The 27,096-nt window shown below is 36.7% G+C and overlaps 1 protein-coding gene and 1 long non-coding RNA gene across 5 annotated transcripts in view; both read right to left on the bottom strand.

Annotated features, from left to right (window-relative positions):
* Window positions 1-1,483: 1,483 nt before the first annotated feature.
* On the bottom strand, window positions 1,484-2,444 carry LOC118766655. Its single transcript, XR_005002580.1, has 2 exons — window positions 2,172-2,444; window positions 1,484-1,753 (listed from the first exon to the last, which is right to left on the bottom strand). It is a non-coding gene; the product is annotated as an uncharacterized LOC118766655 (long non-coding RNA).
* A 5,672-nt stretch (window positions 2,445-8,116) lies between these two features.
* LOC115220800 (coatomer subunit zeta-1) overlaps window positions 8,117-27,096 on the bottom strand; it is a 102,713-nt gene continuing 83,733 nt past the window's right edge. For 2 of the 4 annotated variants that reach the window (XM_036510335.1, XM_036510336.1), the window contains one exon: window positions 8,117-8,361. Coding sequence is in view for 2 of the 4 variants with exons in the window: in XM_029790951.2 (XP_029646811.1) it covers window positions 8,314-8,361 (48 nt within the window). In the remaining 2 variants the exon portion in view is untranslated. The remainder of the gene's footprint in view (window positions 8,362-27,096) is intronic. The other 2 variants (XM_029790951.2, XM_029790952.2) reach the window with 1 other exon arrangement.

The following is a 27,096-nucleotide window of genomic DNA, read 5'->3' as shown; positions in this document are numbered from 1 at the left end:
TATGCATATATATGTATATGTATGTATATATGTATGTATATATATATGCATATATATATATACACATGTATATATATATATATGTATATATGTGTGTGCATATATATAAATGTATGCGTATATATGTACGCATATGTGTGTGTGTGTTTGTGTGTGTGTGTGTGTGTGTAGTTTGTTATAAATATTTTCTGAAATAACCCCTAATATTATTTCATAAACAAAGATGTTTTGTTTACTATTTTAAACCCCAAAAAATTAAACTAAATTTAAAATAAAATCTGACATATTATTCTAGGGGTAAGGGCACATTTCGTTTTTATAGTGACTTTTATCATCATCATCATCATCAGCGAAATATATTATATAGCACTGGACAGTATTGCTTCCATTTCTGAAATGATGATGCTGCTGCTGCTGCTACTGTACACAAGAAATCCAAGAAATATTCAGTAACAACAACAGCAATCACAACACCTTTCAACTATTATACAATATAAACAGCATTATTAAAATGCGAGCCAAAAAAAAAATGAGACGAACTTGATCTTCCTATCAGTTTGTTCGTCCTATTCAATCGTTCAGTGAAGAAGTTTAAAAAAAAAAAAAGAAGAAATCTCGGTAAAAGGCTTGTCCCTGCTTGCATTGATTGATATAACAAAATTATACAAAACCAACAACAAAAATGATGCTGATGTTTTATCAAGCAGACAACTTATATATCTCTCCTTGGTTGGTCATTGAAACTTAAAATGAAAATATCACATTGCATGTTTCTGACATCAGTGTTCACAGATCCAGTTATGTCTATATGTGTATGTTTGTATTCAAGGTCAGAGATTATGTACGTAGTAAAGTCTAGTTTATGACTCAAACTCACAGATCAAACAAACATCAAACGGACTTGGTTTGCATCGCCTCACTTCAAAGATAAGCTATTTTCTAAACTAACATTTTACTGCCAAGTTAAGGTAGTCCTTTTTCTGTTTTCCTCTGCTCCAAGTTCAAAGGTAGAATGATAAATATCAAAGTAAAGTTTATTGCTCAAAATTAAAGATTAACAATATATGAAAATAATATTTTCAAGAAAGTTACTGGCTGGTGGCTTATTGAGTCAAGCTTCAGCCTCTCGGAAGAGAGGAAGTAAGTTTGATGTTAGTTTATAGTTATGATTTAACTTTAATGCTGCAATAAATTTGTAGGCTGGGCTCGTCGCTAGCGAATTTGACCTTTCTTCTGTTCAGACTTCACCAGTAACAAAATATGTAATAAAACACTTGTGTTTTTCTTCGTTTGTTTGTTTTGGTGGGGTTTTATTTTGACAGTTTTACAGTTATTTTCTTTTTCAACATTTGCATGAGTCGGATGGTTGCATGAATCTTCATGAAGGTGAATGTTTTTACTTTGGTTTGCTTTTTTTTTTCTTTTCTTCTTCTTCTTCTCTAATATGTTTTCCGTTTTTGTTATGTATATATGTGTGTATATATGCGCGTGGGTTTTTTTTTTTACAGCTGGATACCCTTTCTAACGTCAACCATTCAGCTGTGAAGTAGAAGCAATAATTTATTTGGCTGAGCCAAATAGAATAATATACTTTATTTATTTATACAACGCGACTACATTATTATTCTAAAGAACATTGATACTTGTACATAATCTGAACCGACAATAAACAAAAACGAGACGGAGAGAAGGAGCCTCTATGTGGCCGCTCGAACTGCTAGAAATAGTAACGAAATCGCCCTTAAATCAGACACTGCTGGGATCTTTTCGGTTTGAACGGCAGTTTTTAAAATAATTTCCACGTAACTAAACACTTTCAAACTTCGTATACTGGTAGAATGTGTTTATAAAACATCTTTTTCTCCTGGCTTTATTGAGAAAATTCTATAGTTTGTAAGATATTTGTTGTTGTTTTTCTTCAATTTCTGCAATTTCAACCAATCAATGACGCCTATTGAGGTGAAAATATTCTGTGCCGTATGAATATGTCCCTCGTTTAAGAAACAGATTGAGTTTATTTACATTTCTGAAGAAAAAATATACCCTTCCCCTCACCCCTAACCCTAAAACAGATTAAAATGCAATAGATCGATACTAGGGTCATAATTATGGGTGACAATTTCATATGACACCGCTAGAAAAAACTGCCATTCAAACCGAAAAGATCCCACTGCTGTCTTGGGGATAAAAATGGGGAGGCATCTGAGAACACAATCTGAGATACCATGCTGAATTTTAAACGGAATGGTAATAACAGGGGTGCTTTTTGATTATAGGTTTATTTGTTCACAGCTCATCTGGGAGTACGCTCAACATCAACAAAATGAGTCAGGGAAGGATTGTCTACACCAGTGGTCCTCAACCGGGGTATATATTAGCCTTGGGGATCGTAGCTGTGTGGTAAGAAGCTTACTTCCTAACCACATGGTTCTGGGTTCAGTCCCACTGCGTAGCACCTTGGGCAAGTGTCTTCTACTATAACTTCGGGCCGACCAAAGCCTTGTGAGTGGATTTGGTAATCGGAAACTGAAAAGAAGCCCGTCGTATATATATATATATATAAATATATTTGTATATCTATATATATATTTATTTTATTTATCTATGCGTGCGTGTCTTTGAGTCTGTTTGTCCCCTACCCCACCCCACCATCACTTGACAACCGATGTTGGTGTGTTTACGTCCAAGTAACTTAGCGCTACGGCAAAAGGAGACGATATAATAAGTACTAGGCTTACAAAGAATAAGCCCTGGGATCAGTTTCTTCCACTAAAAAATCATTTAAAGCAGTGCTCCAGCATGGCCGCAGTCAAATGACTGAAACAAGTAAAAGAATAAAAGAATAAATTATAGTTCTTCAACACATCAAATTTCTTAACTTTTTATGTAAATCCTAAAAATATTTAATTCTAAAAATATGGGATTTTTTTAACACATTGAAAGGCTATGAGGGTCCACCCGAGTAAAACGGGAATCAAAGGGTTCCATGGGTTAAAAAAATGGTTGAGAACCACTGTTCTAAGTGGTCTTTCGATCTACTAGAAATAGCAGTAACCATATTGTCCTCGTGTAACATTTTTTAAATAGTGCCAGTTATGCGACAGAAAAAAAGACAGGATGGTCACAGCTGGAACGACGTCTTTGATCATTGGTCTTCTGACTTAGGGAACAAACAACAACGTGTTAATAAGAAAGCTTCCACGTGATCGCTCGACATGCTAGAAATAGTAAATATTCCTTATATTGTTCTATATTTAAGAGATGAGGAATTATGTACATTATTTACATTTGACGGATATTTGTCCTCATCTTGTTTGTTGTTAACACAACGTTTCGGCTGATATACCCTCCAGCCTTCTTCAGGTGTCTTGGGGAAATTTCGAACCTGGGTTCTCATTCCTAAGGTATTTTTCGATGTTGTTGTTATTATTATTATTATTATTATTATTATTGTTCAGGTCACTGCTTGGAATCGAACTCGGAATCTTGGGGTTAGTAGCCCGTGCCCTTAACCACTACGCCATATGCCCGTATGCCCTTAACCACTACGCCATATGCCCGTATGCCCTTAACCACTACGCCATATGCCCTTATATCATATTCAACCGTCTTTAAAACAGTTGGGAAGGACCAGGTGAGTAATGTAGACCTAGAAATACTATAAGTGAAAAATCAACAGGCTAGTCACGGCTGGAATGTCATTGATAATAGATTTGTTCAACATGGGCTGACCTAGGACTTAACGACAACAATTTGCTTGCTTGCTTCATGCTTTTGCTAGATGAAGCTGGGGTCATCCCAGATTAGTGGTCCCAGAGACGTCATCATGCGTAGAGCTGACCAAGTCCACCAGTGCCCTCCATCACTGTCGGTCCTATGCCAGCCTCTCTGCATCCGCCAAGGTAACGTCGAGCCTCTTGAGATCTTCCTTAATCATGCCCAGTCATCTGGTGCGGGGCCAGACAAACAGTGAAAAACCATTAATGTCTTTTTGAAACTTGATATTTATGTGGGATTATCTATCTGCTCCTTGCCCCTAATAAGTCCTAAGCTGTCGAATCACACCTGCTATTGATGACAGACCTTGTCCGCAATGTGGCCAACTGGATAAAAAGCCTTGAGATATTTGTTCCAGTTCACTGTGCTTTGAATTCAAATCATGTCATGGGCGACATGACAGCCCCGAGTTGACCAAAGCCTTGTGAGCAGATTTAGCAGATGGAAACTGAAAAAAGCCCATCATAGATATATATGTGTGTGTGTGTGTTGTTGTTATTAAGCAACAAGATGGGTAAGGGTGATTAGGTGATGGTCTAGGGCTTAAGGGCGGGAGACACCAAACCTTGGAAAAAAAAAAGAACTTTGGTCGTCTTTTTGTAGTCGAGGGCTCTTCGTTGACGCCCAACACCACTGGGAGGTGGCCCTCGAAGTCGCTGGAAATGGAGGTCTCCAGGTCCAAATTCTTGGAGGGCATGCGTCTGTGTGTGTGTGTGTGTGTTGTTGTTGTTAAGCAACAAGACGGGTAAGGGTGATTAGGTGATGGTCTAGGGCTTAGGGGCGGAAGACCCCAGACCTTGGAAAAAAAAATTTGGTCGTCTTGTTGTAGTTGAGGGTTCTTCTTTGACGCCCAACACCACTGGGAGGTGGCCCTCGAAGTCGCTGAAAATGGAGATCCCCGGGTTCAAATTCTTGGACAGCATGCGCGCGCGCGTGCGAGTGTGTATCTGTTTACTCACCACCACCACTGCCTGACAACCGGTGTTGGTGCGTTTACATCCCCTATAACTTAGCAATTTGATAAAAGAGACCAAATAAATAAGTACTGGGTCCAAAGTTCTTCAGAGTGGTGTCCCAGTATGGCCGCAGTGTGATGACTGAAACAAATGCAAGATAAAAGAAACGTCATCAACGTTTTAACTTCCTCCTTTCCATGCTTGCATGGGTCAGACGGGATTCGTGTTTCAAGACAATATTTTCCTATGACCTGACATGCTTTCACGGAAGATAGATACGAAGGACACTCGATTTACAATTTTAGCACAAGACACAAACACACGAAAACGCACACACACAATCATCATCATCGTTCTTACGCCCACTTTTTCCATAATCACATGGGTCGGACGCGATGACGAGTTTTCTGTCGCCAACTCACACTTGTTTCCAAGTAAGGTAATATCTCCCCATTACCAGACATGTTTTTACGGTGACATTCGTTTACAACTATCACGCAATGTCGAGGCAACGAGACAGTAACACATGCACGCACACATACAACGGGCCTTTCATCCGTCCGAAGTTACTGCAGAAAACACTTGCCTAAGATGCCGCGAAGTGGGATAGAATCCACAACCATGTGGTTCGCAAGTAAATTTCTTACCATACAACCATGCCTGCGCCTAGTTAAATTCGCCACCTTTGTACATCTACTACATAGACCGACGTATATATATCATACCTTGATATAGTGTGGGACTGGGACCCCTGTTGACAGGTAGTAAATAAGTAAATCCGGTTCTTTAGAGCTATGTAGACAGACTGGCTGCTTCTTTGACAACTATTGGAGCGCGAAGATGGTTAAACAAAATGCGTTTGTCAAAATAAACGACAAAGAATCTTTTCTATTCTAGGAAGACCTCGGCGGAATTTGAATTCAGAACATAAAGACAGATGAAATACCTATTTCTTTACTACCTACAAGGGGCTAAACAGGGAGGACAAACAAGGACAGACAAACGGATTAAGTCGATTATATCGACCTCAGTGCGTAACTGGTACTTATTTAATTGACCCCGAAAGGATGAAAGGCAAAGTCGACCTCGGCGGAATTTGAACTCAGAACGTAGCGGCAGACGAAATACCTATTTCTTTATTACCCACAAGGAGCTAAACATAGAGGGGACAAACAAGGACAGACAAAGGTATTAAGTCGATTACATTGACCCCAGTGCGTAACTGGTACTTAATTTATCGACCCCGAAGGGATGAAAGGCAAAGTCGACCTCGGCGGAACTTGAACTCAGAACGTAACGGCAGACGAAATACCGCTAAGCATTTCGCCCGGCGTGCTAACGTTTCTGCCAACTCGTCGCTTCTTACCACACAGCCATGCCTACACACACACACACACACACACACACCCATACAAACGACAGGCTTCTTTCAGTTTCTGTCTACCGAATCCACTCACAAGGCTTTTGTCAGCCCGCAGCCATAGTAGAAGACATTTACTTACTGAAAGGAACAATATAGTGAGTCTTATCTGGCCCATATATTCTACTTGTTCAAACTTGGCAGAGCTGGGCTCTCACACCTATCCTACACTCTTTACTCTTTTACTTGTTTCAGTCATTTGACTGCGGCCATGCTGGAGCACCGCCTTTAATCGAGCAACTCGACCCCGGGACTTATTCTTTGTAAGCCCAGTACTTATTCTATCGGGGACATAAACACAACACCATCGGTTGTCAAGTGATGTTGGAGGGACAAACAGACACACAAACACACACATATATATATATATATATATACATATATACGACGGGCTTCTTTCAGTTTCCGTCTACCAAATCCACTCACAAGACTTTGGTCGGCCCGAGGCTATAGTAGAAGACACTTGCCCAAGGTGCCACGCAGTGGGACTGAACACGGAACCATGTGGTTGGTAAACAAGCTACTTACCACACAGCCACTCCTGTTGCTCTAAAAGTAAAGAATCACAGCAATGAAATTTTGAAACTCTGGAATAGTGCAGGATTAGTTAAAAAATAATGTGAATAAACAGGCAATATGTTTGTCAGAGTAATCTGAATGCCAGAGGATTAACCATCCATGCTTCCACACTGGAATGGACCAGACTAAACTCATACCAGCAAAGGTGAGTTGAAGAAAGAGAACTTGTGATATTTGGTTCCATCTTGTTTTAGAAAAAGCGCGGGCTAAAACTAAGCGCCTTCCCTAGTCAGTTAAGGTGAGACAGTATCACATGACAACTTGCTGGGGCTGCCTGCTGGATACATCGATACATCGAAGAGGCCAGGGAACAGAAGAAAGAAAAAGAAAGAAGACATGCACCCAACAACAGAGCTGAAGACACCTCCGGAAGGGGGGGGGGAGCACGTCAAAACGGTAGAGGAGTAGGGGCCAAAACCAGACGTGGTTCCTCCTGATGATGTCTTGAGCTAACTGGATCCTATAAAGGAGCTGTTGTGGTAGCAGACCACGAAACACGGTTGTAATTCCATTCCTCTTCACACCCAATTAAATTCGCCTTTCTGTCTCTGGAGGTCAATAAAACAAGTACCAGACGAAGTACAAGGGTCGATCCAATCAACTAAAACTAAAACCCTCAAATGTGGTGCCACAGTATGGCCACAGTCCAATGATTGAAACCAATAAAAAAAACCACCAAAACGTATTGCTAATTACCTCTGCCAAGGAAGGAGATTATATTTTCATCGGCGTTGGTTTGTCTGTCTGTCTGTATGCAATATAACTCAAAAAGTTGTGAAAGGTATTTTATGAAACTTGCAGGAAAAGTTGGTAATGACACACGGAACAGATAATGAAATTTTGGTAGTGATCCGGGTATTTTTATGGATTCTTGAAGGATTTTTCATTTGTTATATTTACTTTACATGAAGTACTACAATGTTACGTTCTTTGATTATCTCCCTTGAAAACGCGTTCATCGTTTCTACGTAACCTATGGTGGCGTTGCTGTTTCCAAAGTTCATTTTCATTTCTCTTAGAAATTTTACTTGTGTATCTATGTTAAAATGAGCTATTGGCGGATGTCTGTATGGTGAAACTAGCTTACTGTTGTCATTGATGTAGTATAACTGCTTCAGATGACTCCTGTTTTTAAAGGGTTTTTTTAAAAATCATATGACTGTGTTATTTTTTATTTTAACCCTGCCAAGGAGGTTATGTTTTTGCCGGCATTGGTTTGGGAAATTGGGTGATTTTCAGTATGAGTGTATATGGGTGGAAATGAGCAGCTTGGCAAAGGTCTGCACTCTCAGAGTGCTTTTCTGGTTTGTTAAATATAGCTGAAAAATATATCAAAAACTACAAATGGAAATCAAAGATAATTAAAATTTTTTTTTTTTTTAATAACATATTCTGCCAAAACATCAGTTAAATAAATGAATTTAATAAATCTCTCCAAGAAAAAAAAAAAAGGAGAAAAGGAACAACAAAATTACATGTTGAATTATGTTTCGATATATTTTAGTATGAGCCGATAGTAGCAATGGTATTCTCTAGAATGATGCCTGTCTTTCTGTTATTGGCAGTGGTAAGGCTTCCCCATCATTTCAAAAGCGACCATTTTATTTGTTCCTTAGCTGACTGCAACACCTACAAGAAACAGACAAAAAAGAAAAATAATAAGTAAATAAGCAAAATATAAACAAATGAATTCATACAAAATATTCAATAATGTGCAATATAAAACACTTCGAATTCCAGAGTTCCAAACAAAACACTCACATTTCAAATTATTCAAGGTTACAGAAAGCCTTCATTACATTCACACCCCCATGATGCTGCTACTGCTATTGATTGAAGGTGATTCCCCTATTAAAGTGCATACACTGCACCCTAAATTTGGGTGCCTGATTTTTAGCAAAGAACGCCTGTCTTTTATTATTTATCTTTTACTCACTTCAGTCATTGGACTGCAGCCATGATGGGACACTGCTTTGAAGGGTTTAATTAAACCAATCGACACCAGTAAATTATTTTCTTCTTTTTTAAGTCTGACACATTATATCAGCCTCTTTTGCTGAGTCACTATATTACAGGACATAAACAAACCAACTCCAGTTGTTAAGCAGTGGTGGGCGACAAACACAAACATGACCACACATACACACATTATCTCCCTTCCACTCAGCCTCTTTCTTCCAGTTATTTCATCATGGTGAACTGTTAATCCCTATACATTTATTATATCTCTCCATTTTTTACCTCTCAATCCTTTCTGTCGAAGAGCCTAGGCTTGAAACATCAAAGACCTTTCCATTCTTCCCAAACGTCAAACTAATACACCTACTTGTTGTTTCCTCACTTGTCTTCATCTTTTGCTTTCTGTAAATCTGAATTATATATATATATATATGGAGGCGCAATGGCCCAGTGGTTAGGGCAGCGGACTTGCAGTCGTAGGATCGTGGTTTCGATTCCCAGACTGGGCGTTGTGAGTGTTTATTGAGCGAAAACACCTGAAGCCCCACGAGGCTCTGGCAGGGGGTGGTGGCAATCTCTGCTGTACTCTTTCGCCACAACTTTCTCTCACTCTTTCTTCTGTTGGCCTGCTTGCTTAGCCAGCAGGGTGGCATCATTTGAAGGCTAAAACAATGTGAAGCACATTGTGACCAGTGAAGTGTAGCAACACCTGATAGCCTGATCGGTCACGGTGATCATGGTGATATATATATATATTTACATGACAGGCTCCCTCATAGCTTCTATCTATCTATCAAATTCACTCACAAGGAACTGGTCAGCCCAAAAGTATAGTAGAAGACACTGGGCTAAGGTGCCACACAGAGGAACAGAATGGTTGCAAAGTGAGCTTCTTAACCAAAAGGTTACACTTAAATCTATACTCAAAGCAAATACAGGAACAAACACAGATTAAAACCTCTCCAGCAGTTCACAATGAAAATTAATAATCTACCTAGCACTATCTTTTATTTTTAAAATTGTATACTCGTAGGTGAAATGTTGGATAAATGTTTGTTGGTTATAGGTTTCCAAAAACTGGCTCAATGCATTTTCAGTGATTGAGAGTAATGAGGGAGTGTCTTTGTAACACAGGTAGAAAAAAATATCACTGGGATTTTGTACTGATTTATCAGCAGTTTTTCTTGCTGACGTGTCTATCTTTTGCCCATACACTCACACACGTGTATATAAACACACACATATGCACGTTTCTAAGTGCATATATAGAAAAAAATAGATATTTATATACACACACAAATATGTATGTATACATACAATATAGACAGAGACACAGATATGCATATAAATATATGTATAGCATACAACCACAACATATATAGACATACACACACTGACATATATATTATACTGACATACATGTATTGTATTCAGAGTTAGTGAAAACTAATTGCAATTTTTTATTCCACAGTAAAATAAACACTGGACTAACAATACTTTATTAGAGCAAATCTATAGAAATGTGATTTATCATAACATCCTACAGTAATGAATCCGTCTTCATGTCTCCTGCATTCTGACTATGGAGACGAGCCAACAAGGGACCCTCTATGTGATCTCTTGCCCCCTACTAAAAAATAGCAGCCAAATTTCTCTTTCAAATCACATCCTTGAATCAGACTGTCAAGTAAAAGTTAGCAAAGTCAAAATAGTTTACTGAAAAGAAGATTGGATCCGATGCCATAAGGGAAGTAGCTATGCTCGATACGCAGAGAAAAATATAGAAATTCCATGTTGTGTACCTATTGTAAATGATGGCACCACAAGAAGTGCAATGAGATCACAGGAAAAGTAGGCTTTGTACAAGACAGATGCACAGGTATAGTTAATAGTAAGGGTACATGGAATAAATTGCCACAAATGTTTGGAGGGTCCCCTTAGAGGTATTTGATAACTTTTGTTATCTAAACAACATAATAAGCAATGAAGATGGGTAGACCGAAAGCACAATTGTCAGTGTAGGAATGACATGACAAAAGTTCAGAGAGCCACTATCCCTGCTTACAATGAAAGTGTTCTCTCACAGACAGGTGGGAAGATTGTACGATACCTGTGTATGAAGATAACTAGATGTAAACTGAATCAGATTTAGTATACAACAGAAAGAACTGTAACTATGGTCATGCTTGATATGCAGAAAAAAAAAATACTGTGCACTCAGTCTAAGTGATGGATGTACAAGAGGTTCCTTCCTTCCTACCTTCTTGAGCCATGCCAGGCTCATAACTCATAAGGGCTGGTTTCCCAGTTTCAGTGGCATAGAAATCCCCCACCTTGATGGGACGCCGGTCCGTCGCAGGATTACTCATTTTTGCCAGCTGAGTGGACTGGAGCAACATGAAAATGAAGCATTTTGGTCAAGAACACAACGCATCGCCCAGTCCAGGAATCGAAACCACAACCTTACGATCATGAGTTCAACACCCTAACCAGTAAGCTACAAGCCTCCACAATTAGTCTCTAGACATTTTCAACCTGACCAATTAGTCTCTAGACATTTTCAACCTTGACCAGTTAGTCTCTAGACATTTTCAACTTGACCAGAGGTATACAAGAGGTATATGTACAAGAGGTATATGTACAAGAGGTATAAAATTATCAAAGGCGGGATAGCAGGGATAGCAGGGAAGGTTGACTTTATATGTGATAGATGCACAAATGTAGTTAGTAGTAAGTGTACACAAATACCTTTAACTGTTTAGAAAACTTCCTGGTAGAAACTGATAGTATTTGTTATCTAGGTGACCTAACACAGTGAAGCTGGGCATTCTGAAAGCTCAGTGGTGACAATATCAATGAGGTAGAAAAAGTTCAAGGAATTACTATCTGCTGGTATCAAAGGTTCTCTCTGCCACAGAGTGAAGGGCAGATTGTAGGATGGCTTGAGTATGGAATGCATCACTACATCATCATGAGACACGGGCCTTGGATGTTGGGGATCAACAAACATTAGAAAAAAGAAATTAGGCAAAAGTATGCTTTACTTCAGGCTGACATACTCGTATGTACAAAATATAGGAAATTTTTCACTCATAATATTTATACAATATTTGTATGCCTATTTACAACTTAGGACATATTTTCCGTTCCGACTTTGGTTAGACTCAAACAGAAAACTGTCCGGTAATCGCCATTCGGATGGAAGTTTTGTTTTCACTATAAAACACATATTGCTAGGTTTGTACCACCTCTTGAGACCCAACTACACTCTAGCTGAGAAATATAGAACACCTCATATGTAATATAAACATACTAAATTCAGTGGTGGCATTAATGAAGACGTGACACATTAATTTAATGTGTTAAATTTAATCTTTATTAATGTATATTGAATTATACATAGATATATATATATACAAGATTTACACAGCTATAAGAGTTAGAACTTGTGATTCGCCCATGGACCTTTTTCTTTGGAAATTTTTGCCTGCCTCACTAAAAAGTTTCCCCACCTCTGCTTTACTTGATGCGTAAATCTCAGTTGTGCATGAAAGAAGGAGCAGAAATGAGCTGAGAGTAAAACTGGATATAAACAGACATATGGAGTGTACAAACAGGGAAGACCATGAAGGGGTGAAGCATGAGATGTGCATGGAGGATGCCAATTTAATTAAGAAAGTGTCAAGTGGATGGCACCTGTGAAAGACAGTGGCCAAACAAGATGTGACAAACAGTGAAAAACTGATCTTGACTCATTGACCCTCATGAAGAAGAGGACAAAGTGTTAAAACTTTTGGTGAAATATTGAAATCAAAAGAACCTGCCTGACCCATGTAAATATAAATGATACAAACCCCAAAATGACGAGGTTGGTGATGGAAATTGGAGTCTATAAAACCTACATTAAGAGCCTCTGCTGAGTTTATGCCCATATTAAATATCCATATACCACTCTTCGTCTCTCTCTTCATTATCCTCTCATCTATCACTCACCTTGTCCCTTATCAATTCATCTCCCTACTTATCACTTTATCTCGCTCCTATCATCACAGGAATGTAACAAAGGCCGGCATTGTATTGGATCTGTCCATATTCAATCACCTTCTAATCACTGCCCCATCTTTATTGCTAACCATCACTCTCACTCTCCCATTACTCCCTCTCCTATCGCCTCATCACACCTACTCTCTTATTAGTAACCCTTTTATTCACTCTTTCACATTACTCCCTCCTCAATCACTCATCCATCTCTCTCTCTCTCTCTCTCTCACACACACACTTCTCCCTTCCAGTTCTTCAATCACTCTCTTTTACCGCATCATACCATTCATTCATTCATACTGTTTCTATCCAAATTTCTGTGCCAAAAACTCATCATGAAGTTGTCTTATAACCCTGCTTCTCCTCCATTACATTCATTACTCTTCCATCTACCAACCGGGGACAGAACAACCCTCTCTGACACTGTTGAACAAACAAACAAACAAACAGAAACAACATAGGCAGAGAGGGCACTTTAGTATTGCTGGCAGCAAGACAACTTCTACTGTGCAGGTACACGAATAAAATGCACTCCGTAAAGTGTGGTTAGTGAATGAACAAAAAACAATGTAACATAGAGAGGGTTCTTTAGTCTTTCTGGAAATGAACAGCCTGTCTCATGCTGGCGCTACAATAATATTAATACAGTACATGTAAAGTGTTGGTGACAGGAGAGGCATCAAGCTGTAGAACTATAGAAATTATACCAGAACTGCCACATAAGCACTGGCTTAGTCTATGGATGACTCATCCAACCCATGCCAGCATGGAAAAGTGGATGTAAAATGATGACGTTAGTCTCTAAAATTGAATTATCAAAAATATAAAATGTCTACACACCACTTTATACATGCAGGTAATATGTATATTGATGCATACAAAAATAAAATGTAAGACAGACAAGATGATAAAAATAAGTAAAAAATTGTAATCACTTTGGTTAACGACATAAGTATATGAGTGAGAGAGTGTGTGTGTGTGTGCGCGCACACGCACCTGTGCATGTATGCATGAATATATGTGTCTATGTGTGTATATATATATATATATATATATATGTGTGTGTGTGTGTGTGTGTATAAATATATATATATATATTATATATATATATATACACAGATACAGATATATATATATATATATATATATATATATATATATATATATATATATATGAAAGTGAGAGCAAGAATTCACTGTGGAAGCCACACTGTTCGAGAGGAATTGAATATACAGAAGGGAAATGCATTCATCCCTACCTGAATAAGCAAGAAAAGAAGCATGCAATGCAGAACAATATGCCAGTGATTATTCCCGAACATCTCCCACCAAAATATTTATATAGCACCATCCATGACCAAAGCACAGGGATTACGATGTAATCATCAAAGGATCCACAAACAAACGGGAAGAGGAGATTTAATCATCATCCAAGGGAAAACCATAAGCAAACAAAGCAAGCAATATATAGAATAATATGAAATTAATAAATTTTTTCAGTAGGCATATGTAACGAACAAAGTTAGTGTCTTTCCGCTCGCCACTGTCTCTCTTGCTATTGCTCTCTCTATCTTAATCTCTGACTCATCCGCTCTCTTCGCTTTAGTCAGTAACTCACCCACCTTTCTTTTTCACCTGGAGTATCCATGTAGCTACTCTACAGCAAGACAACTTATCCCTGTCCTTCTACACCTCTAATCTCTAATCAACTGGCACAAAGCCAGCACTTTTCTTTACTTTTTTTTTGGCACAGGACGCATCAGATGAGAAGGACATAATAATATTTAACAACAACAGCAACAACTTCTTTTATGAGCCATAAGGGACCACAAGGGACCAAGACATGGTGGACAATATTGAAGGACGAGTTACAGCACACAAAAAACAAAACTAAAACATAAATACAAAAACAGGTGGGGTTTACATCGATCAAAGGGAGATACTAACACATTAAAGGCTATAACAGAGGATATATAATAGAAATTAGAGAAATAAATAATAAATAAATAAACAATTAGAATCCCCAATAGAGAGACAGTCCACTTAGAGTAATTCAAGGCGTCGAGCTGGCAGAAACGTTAGCATGCCAGGCGAAATGCTTTGTGGTATTTCGTCCACTGCTGCATTCTGAGTTCAAATTCCGCCGAAGTTGACTTTGCCTTTCCTCCTTTCGGGGTCGATAAATTAAGTACCAGTTACGCACTGGGGTCGATAAAATCAACTTAACCCGTTTTTCTGTCCTGGTTTGTCCCCTCTGTGTAGCCCCTTGTAGGCAGTAAAGAAATAAGAGTAATTGAGGCTAAATCCCATGCAAAAATCACAGATTACTCTGTCGTCCTCAAAGCATGGGAAAGGGCCCTCTTCTAGTTTCTTTCCTCCTGCTTAGAAAAGAATACTCAGAGTCGGTCCATTCAGTTTCACCAGTCTTGCCACTGTCAACCACCTTTTGATAAACACACTAAAAGGCAGCACCTCCCTCTCTACTCCCACCTTCATGAATAATAATAATAATAATAATAATAATAATAATAATAATGGTAATAAAGAAACAAAGAACCCCCGTTAATGGAATGTGAAGTGCATGTGCTGTGCAAGAGGTGCTGTTGCACCCAGTGACAGTAAGCAAAGGGAATCGAAAATATACATGACAATAGAAATACCGGTAGCTGCTGGGTAGAGACAATAACCTTTGATAAGGAAAGCCTAACCCATGTCAAAGCAAATTGAAGAGTTGGTTGTTAGCATAGCAACACAGATTTGTCTGTGTTATTGTGGTAGTTAGGCAGGCAGGCAGTGAGAAAATTTAGGTGTGGTACAAGTTATGGTCAAGGAAAGAAAATTATGTTAGTCGTAGGTGTGTGTATATGTGTGTTCACTGAAATTCTATTTTGAAGGTAATTCAATTAAGTCACACAGTAAGGAATTTGGAGCTGCCTTCAGTAGGCTTAAGTCAATGATCTATCACCAGCCAGCTCGTCTTTGTTCTTTGAAGTATTAACATCTTTTAATAGAGACATTTCAGAGGGTGTTGAAACAGGATTTTTTTTTTTTTTTTTTTGTACTTTAAGATAAATGTGAAATAATGAAGATTGTTCAAAAACCAGTGAATGAAACAAAAGTATGCTTTTTTTAAAAAACAAAATGTGATTGAAATGAGTGGTACATGGCATACCGATAGAACTCTACCATAAATAGTAGGCAGAGAAAATGGGTGTGTGTGTATGTGTATATGCATATATATATATATATATATATATATATATATATATATATATAAATATATATATGTGTGTGTGTGTGTGTGTTATTGTTTGATCTGAATAAGAAAACTAATAGATAAATATATGTATAAAAAGACACGCTAAGATGGAAAATTTGTACAGTCATTCTACCAGCTAGGAACAGCACCTAAATCTCCCTCAAAAACCATGCTACAGTCTTTTAAAAAATGAGAAAGGACACATTGAATAATGTCGTCCTAGATACACACAGTGTCTGAATGGAGAAAACAGAATGGTCATTGATGGAATGTCTTCGACCATGGGTCAGCTTGATCAGGATTAATGAAGTTCAACAACAATGATACTGTGACTAGCAAATGAAATACTGAATAACGACGATAATGTACCTCACTTACTATGCAAATCATATATATATATATATATATATACAACTTATAAACACGGACAAAAGAAAAAACTCTAATGCCAAATATGCCGAAAATAGACAAATCGTCAATAACCATATAATTTATCACTATAAGCATGTGCCTCGAAGTAAGCCGGCAGAAATTTCTAAAAAAATATACACACACATATACATACATACATGCATAACTATATATATATATATAATATATATATATATTATATATATATATATATATATATATATAAATATATATATGTGTGTGTGTGTGTGTTATTGTTTGATCTGAATAAGAAAACTAATAGATAAATATATGTATAAAAAGACACGCTAAGATGGAAAATTTGTACAGTCATTCTACCAGCTAGGAACAGCACCTAAATCTCCCTCAAAAACCATGCTACAGTCTTTTAAAAAATGAGAAAGGACACATTGAATAATGTCGTCCTAGATACACACAGTGTCTGAATGGAGAAAACAGAATGGTCATTGATGGAATGTCTTCGACCATGGGTCAGCTTGATCAGGATTAATGAAGTTCAACAACAATGATACTGTGACTAGCAAATGAAATACTGAATAACGACGATAATGTACCTCACTTACTATGCAAATCATATATATATATACAACTTATAAACACGGGCAAAAGAAAAAACTCTAATGCCAAATATGCCGAAAATAGACAAATCGTCAATAACCATATAATTTATCACTATAAGCATGTGCCTCGAAGTAAGCCGGCAGAAATTTCTAAAAATATATATATATATATAATATATATATATATATATATATATACACACACACATATACATACATACATGCATAACTATATATATATATATATATATACATACATATATATACACACACATACTTACATACATGTATATGTATGGAGTGCACAATAAACATCAGCGATCTGACTGTGCCCTGTACTCTCGACAAGGTATGCCGATTAGTCTTTTCCACCTACTAGGCTCGTCCATATTAGCCCGAGTTGCTGGATAATTTTTTGTTCCTTTAAGAATATTGTCGAACGGAAACTTTTCATAGATTGGAATTTAAATCCTAATCTCTATAGAAATTTATTGCTTCAAGAAAACACTGGATTCGAATTGCTTTTTATTTATTATGCTTATAGATAACAACTCGGGGCTGTAACTTTTGAGCCCGAGTCAGGCGTGTGTGAACAATGTCGAGAGAACATCTGCCACGAATGATATTTTTTGACACAGGGCACCTCTAAGACGACCGCCAGTTGCTGAACGAAAAGAAATGAACTGCGACCAGGCTCAGTAAAAGGGGTCCCGAGTTATTGGCTCCAATTTCATACTTGAAGTCAATGTTGGCAGAAATTATATGAGCTTGCAAATACACGTTCACTTTACTAAATTTATACTCAGGCTAAGCCCAAGCAGCCCGAGTGCTGGAGTCGCCACTGACATATATATATATATATATATATATATATACTTAAACACACATACATATAGAGAGCGATCAACACATACATATACACACACATATATATACACAGATATACAAACATTTGGCTCTAAACGATAGAAGGTAAATGAAATAGTAATGGAAAAACAATAGCAGAGTATTAATGAGGCTTTAAGGGGAAACCCATGGGAAAAAATTATAACATAAAAATCAACATTATTGAAAAGTATATAAGCGAGGGTGGGGGTGGGGGAGAGAGAGACTGGATATCATCTGAAAAGAAATAAAATCAAACAAACCAAAGTTATGACTATATTGTAATAAAAATAAAAGAAAAAAAAAGGTAAGAAAATTCATAAAGTATAAAAAAAAAAGAAAGAAAAAGTTTCTTTAATTACAAGTGAAATTGATAGACAGAAAGTGAAAAAAAAAAAAGCCGAATAAAACCACAGAAAGAACATCAAATAATTATAAAAAAAAAAAACAAAGAACCAAAACAACATGCTAGACACAAAGTAAAAAAAAAATTAAGACAAGCGATACTGGCTTAATCACAGAGAAAACAATGTTATCAAAAAGACAATGCTTTTATGAACACAAGGTGTTCTGAGTTATATACACACACATCCATTCGTGTCTGTGTGTGTATGTGTATATATATATATATATATATATACATACATATATATACATACAGACACACACACAAGTATGTTTTTACATACATATTCTCTATCTAAATTAAATGTCTTTTTTAAGTGATGCCAATAGTTTTGCTTTTTTCATTTTTACTTTAATCCATACATACATACATACATATGATGATTATATATATGTGTAATATATCATCCTTTTCACATCTACTTCCCATGCTGACACTGGCTGGTCCTTTCTGACAGGATCCACCAAGTCAAAAGGCTGCATCTTGCCCCAGTGAGCTCCAGTGTCGTAGCTTTGGCATGGTTCCTATTCTTAATGCCAACCACGTTACACAGTGTACTGAATGCGGCTAGGAGGTGAGGTGGCACCTGTAGAGAATATCCAGAAAAATGCCATGAACACAGACCAGTGAAAGTTGTCAAAAATAAAGTGAAAATTTTATGGGATTTGAAATCCAGACAAAGAACTGAAAATTTCAAGACCACATATTGTTGCGTCAGAGAAAGATGCTGGAAGTTGTAAGGCAATAAATGCAACCTACTCTTTCAACAACAGAATGAAAGAGAAAGAAAACAAGATCGATAAATGCCAGGACTGAAAGTGGGGGATTAAAAAGGCTTTGGATCCACAGAGATATAACAGTAATTCCTATTAAAATAAGATCACTTGTCACAGTATCTGAGAATATTACCAAATGGCTTTTTATGATCAGCATGGCAGTAAACTTTGTGACACTTCAGAAAGTATGTCTTCTAGGGAAAGCAAAAACCTTTAAGTTATGCGCTGAATATCTGAGGACAAGGATAGTGATTTGGTGTTCGGGGAACAAAACCTGCAGACTATCACTTACACTACATGTATGAATAAAGAAATTATTATTATTATTATTATTATCATTATTATTATTATTATCATTATTATCATTATTATTATCATTATTATCATCATTATTAACATTATAAAGGTAGCAAGCTGGCAGAAACATTAACATGCTGGATAAAATGTGCAGCAGCATTTCCTGTGGTTCTTATGTTCTCGGTTCAAATTCTCACTAAGTCAAGCGTACTTTTTTATTCTTTCAGGGTTGATAAAATAAGTACCAGTCGAGCATTGGAATCAACATAATTGACAAACTCCTTTCTCTAAAATTACTGGTCTTCTACCAAAATTCAAAACCAATATCATTACAAGCTATTCCATGCTAATTTAGCTCACAGGGATGTTATCCTGAATATTGGTGGCAACAAGCTTCCTCAAATCTCAAGAATCTTCCCCATGATCCTTCCAGAATACAGATTCAAACATTTATGCAGGTCTCAATTTTAATATTCTTCAGCCTCAGTTTGGGCATTGTGCTGAATGCACAATTAGCACAGGAACAATTTTCATTCATGTGTTACACAATCTCTTCATCTCTCTGGTAGGCTCTGATATTCCTCAATTTTCTTTAATATCCAATCTATTATCATATGGGATTGCAAAATCAATTATCTTACACTGTTTTTTCTTTCTTCCTGCCACACTTATTACTCATCATTTCAAATCTACAAACTTGGCTAACATCCTAATACACTTTTCACCAAAAGGATCATGCTTACATTTCTACTCTTTTTGTGCTAGCTTACTGCACTCACACAGAAGAGAGTTGATTTTTTGTACACATTTCTGCACATTTGGAATTTGCTGTCTGATTTTTATTAATCTTTGTCTTCAATAAATTTGTTCTAACATCTTGAATCTGAGTTGCTATAATTTGTGATTCAGTTTTTCATTTTATTATCACTACTATTATTATTATTATCATTACTATTATTATTATTATTAATATTATTATTATTATTATTATTATTATTCTGTGGAATAGAAATATTGTCTGGGTTATTAACATGAAAACTACACCGAACTGGGAATTAAAAAGTATTTCAAATCACTGGAATTTGGCAGGTAAATATATTCAACACAGTGAGGAAAAACAAAGATAGCTTTCAAAACACGTCATCACCAGGATGCTAAAATAATCTACAAGTTGAAGGGATTTGCCTAACAATGAAGTAACAAAGAAAAAAGAAAATCTGTTGGCTTTCATTTATATCAGGGGTCACCAATTTTTTTCACAGCAGGCCAGATAACTGAGAGAGTGACAAGCACAGGTCACATAACCATATTATTGAATACCATATAGTGAATACACAAAAAATAAAGACAACCAACATAGGCGCAGGAGTGGCTGTGTGGTAAGTAGCTTGCTTACAAACCACATGGTTCCTGGTTCAGTCCCACTGTGTGGCACCTTGGGCAAGTGTCTTCTACTATAGCCTCGGGCCGACCAAAGCCTTGTGAGTGGATTTGGTAGACAGGAACTGAAAGAAACCCATCGTATATATGTATATATATATATGTATGTGTGTGTATATGTTTGTGCCCCCAACATCACTTGACAACCGATGCTGGTGTGTTTACGTCCCTGTTACTTAGCAGTTTGGCAAAAGAGACCGATAGAATAAGTACCAGGCTTAGAAAGAATAAGTCCCGGGGTCGATTTGCTCGACAAAAGGCGGTGCTCCAGCATGGCCACAGTCAAACGACCAAAAAGAGTAAAAGAGTAAGAGTATCTATTTACCAAAAAGTTATCAATGACGGTGACATTAGCAATAAGATAGTTATATCACAGCCAGTGTGCACATATCAGAATCTCACAAACTAAGCAGCAAAAATGGTTAGCGAGATTTGTGAAACTGGTATTTAGCTTTTAAGATGTCATCAATATTTGCTTTGGAATTGCTGCATCCTACCAAGAAGAATTACTTTCAAATGTTCATCGGTCAACCTCGTTCGATGTGCTGACTTCACATTCTTCACTTTTGAAAATGTTTGCTCTCAGACATAAGTTGCTCCAAACACTGATGCCATACCAGAAGCAAATGAACTCTCTTTGAAGGTACTTACACAAAAGGTACAGTGCAGCGGCAGGCCAGATAAACTGACCTCGCAGGTCAGATCCAGCTCGCAAGCCATAGTTTGGTGACCCCTGATTTATACTGACTGACCTCAGTTATAACTTTGAAAATATCTATGGCGAATGTAATAGATATGTGGCAAAGAAATATGTCTGTGGGATAGCTCTAAGAGAACTGTGGCAAAGGCATAATACATTTGAGGAACTAAAACAACATACCAGTAATACAAGAGTAACAATACAGTAATTGTACAAAAATCGCCACCCTTGCAACACAGAGATAATTCAATGTCTGCCACACAAACATTACCCCAGTAATCATTCACAAAAGACACACATATGCATTAACATACACATACACACACACATATAAACTTACATAGCAGACACAAACATGTCCATTTTTACCTATTTTTCCATAGACTGGAAAAGAAAAAACATGACAAACAGCCTCACATAATATTCAACCTTTATTACGGTCTCATCAGAAGGTTCTTCATCACTTGACCAATTCCCAAGAAACAAGTAGCCAATCCATTTATAACACGCATTAAATCTAGAAGCTTCAGAGAATTGGAGCCGATAATTAACACACTAAAAGTGTTTAATGCTCTACTTGATATCAGAATTCAGATACATCATCATCATCATAATCATCATTCAATGTCTATCTTCCAATCTGGCTTGAGTTGGTCAGTTCGATAGGATCCACTGAGTTGGAGGACAGCATCATACTCCAATGTCCTGCTGTGACATGGTTTCTACAGCCAGATGCCTTTCTTAATTCTGACCACTTCACAGAATGTAATGTGTGACATTTTCCACACTTGATATGATATACTAAAACTATCACAAAATAAAACAAAGTAGCTGTATCATCACTATTATCCGTATTATTTATGTCCAATGAAAGCTACTTTAAATATAACACTGAAGGACAAATCACAAAAAAGGATAAGTGTTAAGACACAACTCCGGTTTCACTCCAGTGTCTGTTTGCAAATAATTACCAGTGCCCAGCTGGTTCAGTAGGTTGGAACTCAATGCACCATCATATAGCAATGCATATAACTTAACGAGCTTGACATTTCTCATATTTATTGCACTACATATAATATATATATATATATATATATATATATATATATATATACACACACACATATCATCATCATCATCATCATTTAACGTCCGTTCTCCATGCTAGCATGGGTTGGACGGTTTGACCGGGGATCTGGGAAGCCAGAAGGCTGCACCAGGCTCCAGTCTTATCTGGCAGTGTTTCTACAGCTGGATGCCCTTCCTAACGCCAACCACTCCATGAGTGTAGTGGGTGCTTTTTACGTGCCACCATGCACAAACATCACATTTCGCACCTGGGCGTCAGGCCAAAAAATAGTATTTGGCAGCCACAGCGACCCTGTGCTGCCGGCTTTCGCTCAAACAGTCCAGGGTGACGCACCCATGCTTGACACTGCCCCCCCCCCCGACAATACTGTCAGCCTTTGGCAAATATTGAACTGAGACTGATGCGCACGGGCTGTTGCAGCAACCGCCATGCTCTGCATACGGGTTAAGCCGTGCAGTGGCTTCACACCCTTCGATTTACTGTAAATATTATCATTAAAATAAAAACTCTTCCCCTAAAAGACATATCCATTTTTTCAAATATATATATGCATACATACACACACACCCAACCACCCAATCGTATCCCTCTCACAAACACACACACACACACACACATACATACAAATGTACACAGACACACACACAAATACACAAGCAGATGCATATACAGTTCTCAACAACTTCAGCAGGTGCCTTCTGCTACTGCTTCTGGCCAACAAATTCCTTATGAGTGAAAGTGAATGTGTAGACGGAAACTGCATGGAAGCCCATCATATGTAAATTTATAAATATATGTGCATGTATGTGTGTGTGTGTGTGCATGTCTGTGTACAAGCTAAAGTCTTCATTTCTCCTCTTTATTATGAGATTGTCTAATTGAAAAATAAAACAGGTGCCATTTTGCTTACTTTGCAGTAAACATTATGTCACAAAATTCAGCTCTTTTAATGTAGAGGTTTAAACATATCTCTCACTAGTTGAACAGGTAAGAGTTGGAGAGAGGAAGATCATCCAGTCATAAAACTACTACCACAAATAAGTAGCCTTCCAACAAATGCCAGCATAGGAAAATGGAGGTAAAACAAACAAATGAACATTTACATGTATGTGTATGTATACACAGATGCACGTTTATATTTCCTGAGTGCCATACTAATACAATTGTTCGTTTGTTTTCCACCTGCCTTCGTCTTTTGTCTATTTTCATAAAGCTTCCCGTTATATATATATATATATATGTAATATATATGTAATATATATATAATGTGTATATATATATATTTATATATATATATAATATATATGTAATATATATATAATGTGTATATAATATATATATATATATAATGTGTATATATATATATTTATATATCATCATCATCATCATCATTTAGCGTCCGTTTTCCATGCTAGCATGGGTTGGACTAATATAATGTATATATATACATTATAATAATGTATATAATGTACTAATATACTAATGTATATAATGTACTAATATAATATATATAATATGTATATAATATATATATACTATGTATATAATATATATATACTATGTATATATGTATAGAATATGTATATATGTATAGAATATGTATATAACATATATATATACTATGTATATAATATATATGCATATATATATGTATGTATATATATATAATGCATATACATATATTGTATTATATACTATATATAAAATATATAACACACTATATGTATATGGGTATATATATATATATATATATATATATATATACATATATATATATATACATATATGTATATATACATATATGTATATATATGTATAAATACATATAATATATATGTGTATGTATGTACATCTATATATAGGGACAGAGAGATGAAGAGTGAGAGAGAGAGAGAGAGGGGGGGGGAGAGATAGAAACATTCATTCAGACTGAGTAAAGAGCCTAAAAATACTCTCTCATGTACTGATACTTAATTCATATATGCCCCATGGTGGGCTATATAATTTGCCCTCAAACGGTAATTGCCATATCTACACCATCAGATATGTTTTTAATGTGGGCATTAATTGATATATATATATATACATACATACACACACTGCCTGACACAGAGAAGATGTATGCTCGTGACCCCTTTCAATCTAATAAGACCTAGACCCAACTAAGTTGTAATTACAATCTGCCCCCCCCCCCGCCCCTACCAGTACGTTTTCTTTAGAGGTTAAAAGCCCATACTGATTTCAAAGCGATGCTAGATTCACTCACATTCTCATATAGGATTAATTAATTCATATGCACTTTGGTGCGTTAGGTAACTGTCCTCGTATGCACACGAAAATTTTAACACACGCACGCAAACACAAACAACCATGAGTGTGTGTGTGTGTGTGTGTGTGTGTAATGTATAATCGATGTGCATGGTCAGTTATATACATACATACATAGGGTGTGAGGTAGCAAAAATTTAACTCTTCAAGAAGCTCGCAAATCTATTTAATACCTTGTATATGGTCTGTCTCTTTTCCTCTCTGATTCTCCATCTTTCTTTCTCTCTCTCTCTCTCCATATATATGTATAAATATATATATATATATATATATATATATATATATATATATAAATATATCACACACATATATATATATATATATCATATATATATATATATATGATGAATTATATATATATATAATAATAATAATAACATAATATAAATTTGAACATCCAACTTAACTTCGATGTGCAAATTAATATTCATTGCAAAGACTGCTTATATTGCTAATATGTGTGTGTGTGTGTGTGTGTGTGTTTGTGTTGTGTGTATTTATACACACACACACACACATGTGGACAAACAAAAGGAAAGAAAAGAAAAGAAAAAGGCACTCAACACACTTAGTAAGAGTTAACATATTATTTAAAACAGTTTGATTCAGCTCCATGCAACATAAAGTTTCGCAGGCTTCTAATGAAAACCCACTTCAGATTACTGAATGAATAAACAGAGGAAGTCCATGACGGCTGCAGGAAAACAGGCAGCTATCGGTCAAGACAGGTTACATGTTGTCGTTATAAGTGAGATAGGCATTTCAGCAACTCCAGATGCATTAGAAAGGAGAATTTCTTTGTCTGCATGGCTGGACAGGAAGCTAGTGGCACCTTGGTGTCAAGTGATCTTTGTGGGCATTTGGAAACTGACAGAAACGAAGCCAGTGAGTGTATGGTTGTGTATACCAGATGTATGAGTGCATGGATGTTGTGTGTTATTGGTTGTGTATATATGTATATGTATGTGTGTGTATATATATATCTGAGACCCCCTTCGGTTACGACACAGACCATGGGATTACACCTAGAAAGCTACCCTCCAAGGCACAAGTCCGGGCAAGGTTGTTTATGGAATGATCAGCAGTCGCCCATGCATACCAGCTTCCTCTCTCCATGCCACTTGTGTTATCCAAGGGAAAGGCAAAGGCTGATATAGCTTGGCACCTGTAATGTTGCAACTCATTTCTACAGCTGAGTAAACTGGAGCAACGTGAAATAAAGTGTCTTGCTCAAGAACACAACATGCAGCCCGGTCCGGGATTCGAACTCACAACCTCACAATCATAAGCTCAATGCTCTAACCACTGAGCCATGTACACACACACACATACAGTGGCACTACCTACGAAAGTCACTCAGTTTCAATCTACAAAATACACCCACAAGGCATTGCACAGCTCATATGTATACACTGATATCTTTACATAGAGTGTATATATATATATATATATATATTTATTTATTTATTTATTTATTGCTCACAGGGGGCCTAGACATAGAGGAGGCAAACAAAGACAGACGGAGGGATTAAGTCGATTACATCGAACTCAGTGCATAACTGGTACTTAATTAACCGACCCCGAAAGGATGAAAGGCAAAGTCAACCTCGGTGGAATTTGAACTCAGAACAACGTAACAGCAGATGAAATATCGCTAAGCATTTCACCCGGCCTGCTAATGATTCTACCAGCTAGCCACCCTTAATATATATGTATTTCGGCTGCCTGAACCTGGAAAGCTAGGTTCCTGTAATGAGTATATGAAACTTTAAGTTGGATGGTGCCAAGTCAAACTGTTATTGTGTCTGTGTGTGTGATCAAGATCATCATCATCGTCGTTTAAAGTTCGCTTTCCATGGGTTAGGCGGTTTGACTGATGGCTGGCAAGCCAGAAGGCTGTACCACGCACAAATTGATCTAGCATATATATATATATAACCAAATCCAAAGACGAAATATATATATATATATATATATATATATATATACACATATAATAATAAAGGGTAAAATTAATTAATTAACTAGTAATTAATAATTCCACCAAGTAAAATTCGGCATGAAAAAGGTCCATTTTTCGGTAAACTTAAACAATATTTTATAATTACGAGTATAATTATAATTAGGGTTTGCAAAGATTTGCTTTACCATATACCGAAGTTTAGAAATAGCAGCCAAAAGTAGAAAAAAT

This window comes from Octopus sinensis, linkage group LG17 (assembly GCF_006345805.1).
Source record: "Octopus sinensis linkage group LG17, ASM634580v1, whole genome shotgun sequence".
NCBI lineage: Eukaryota > Metazoa > Mollusca > Cephalopoda > Octopoda > Octopodidae > Octopus > Octopus sinensis.
This window is presented reverse-complemented; position numbering and strand designations above follow the sequence as displayed.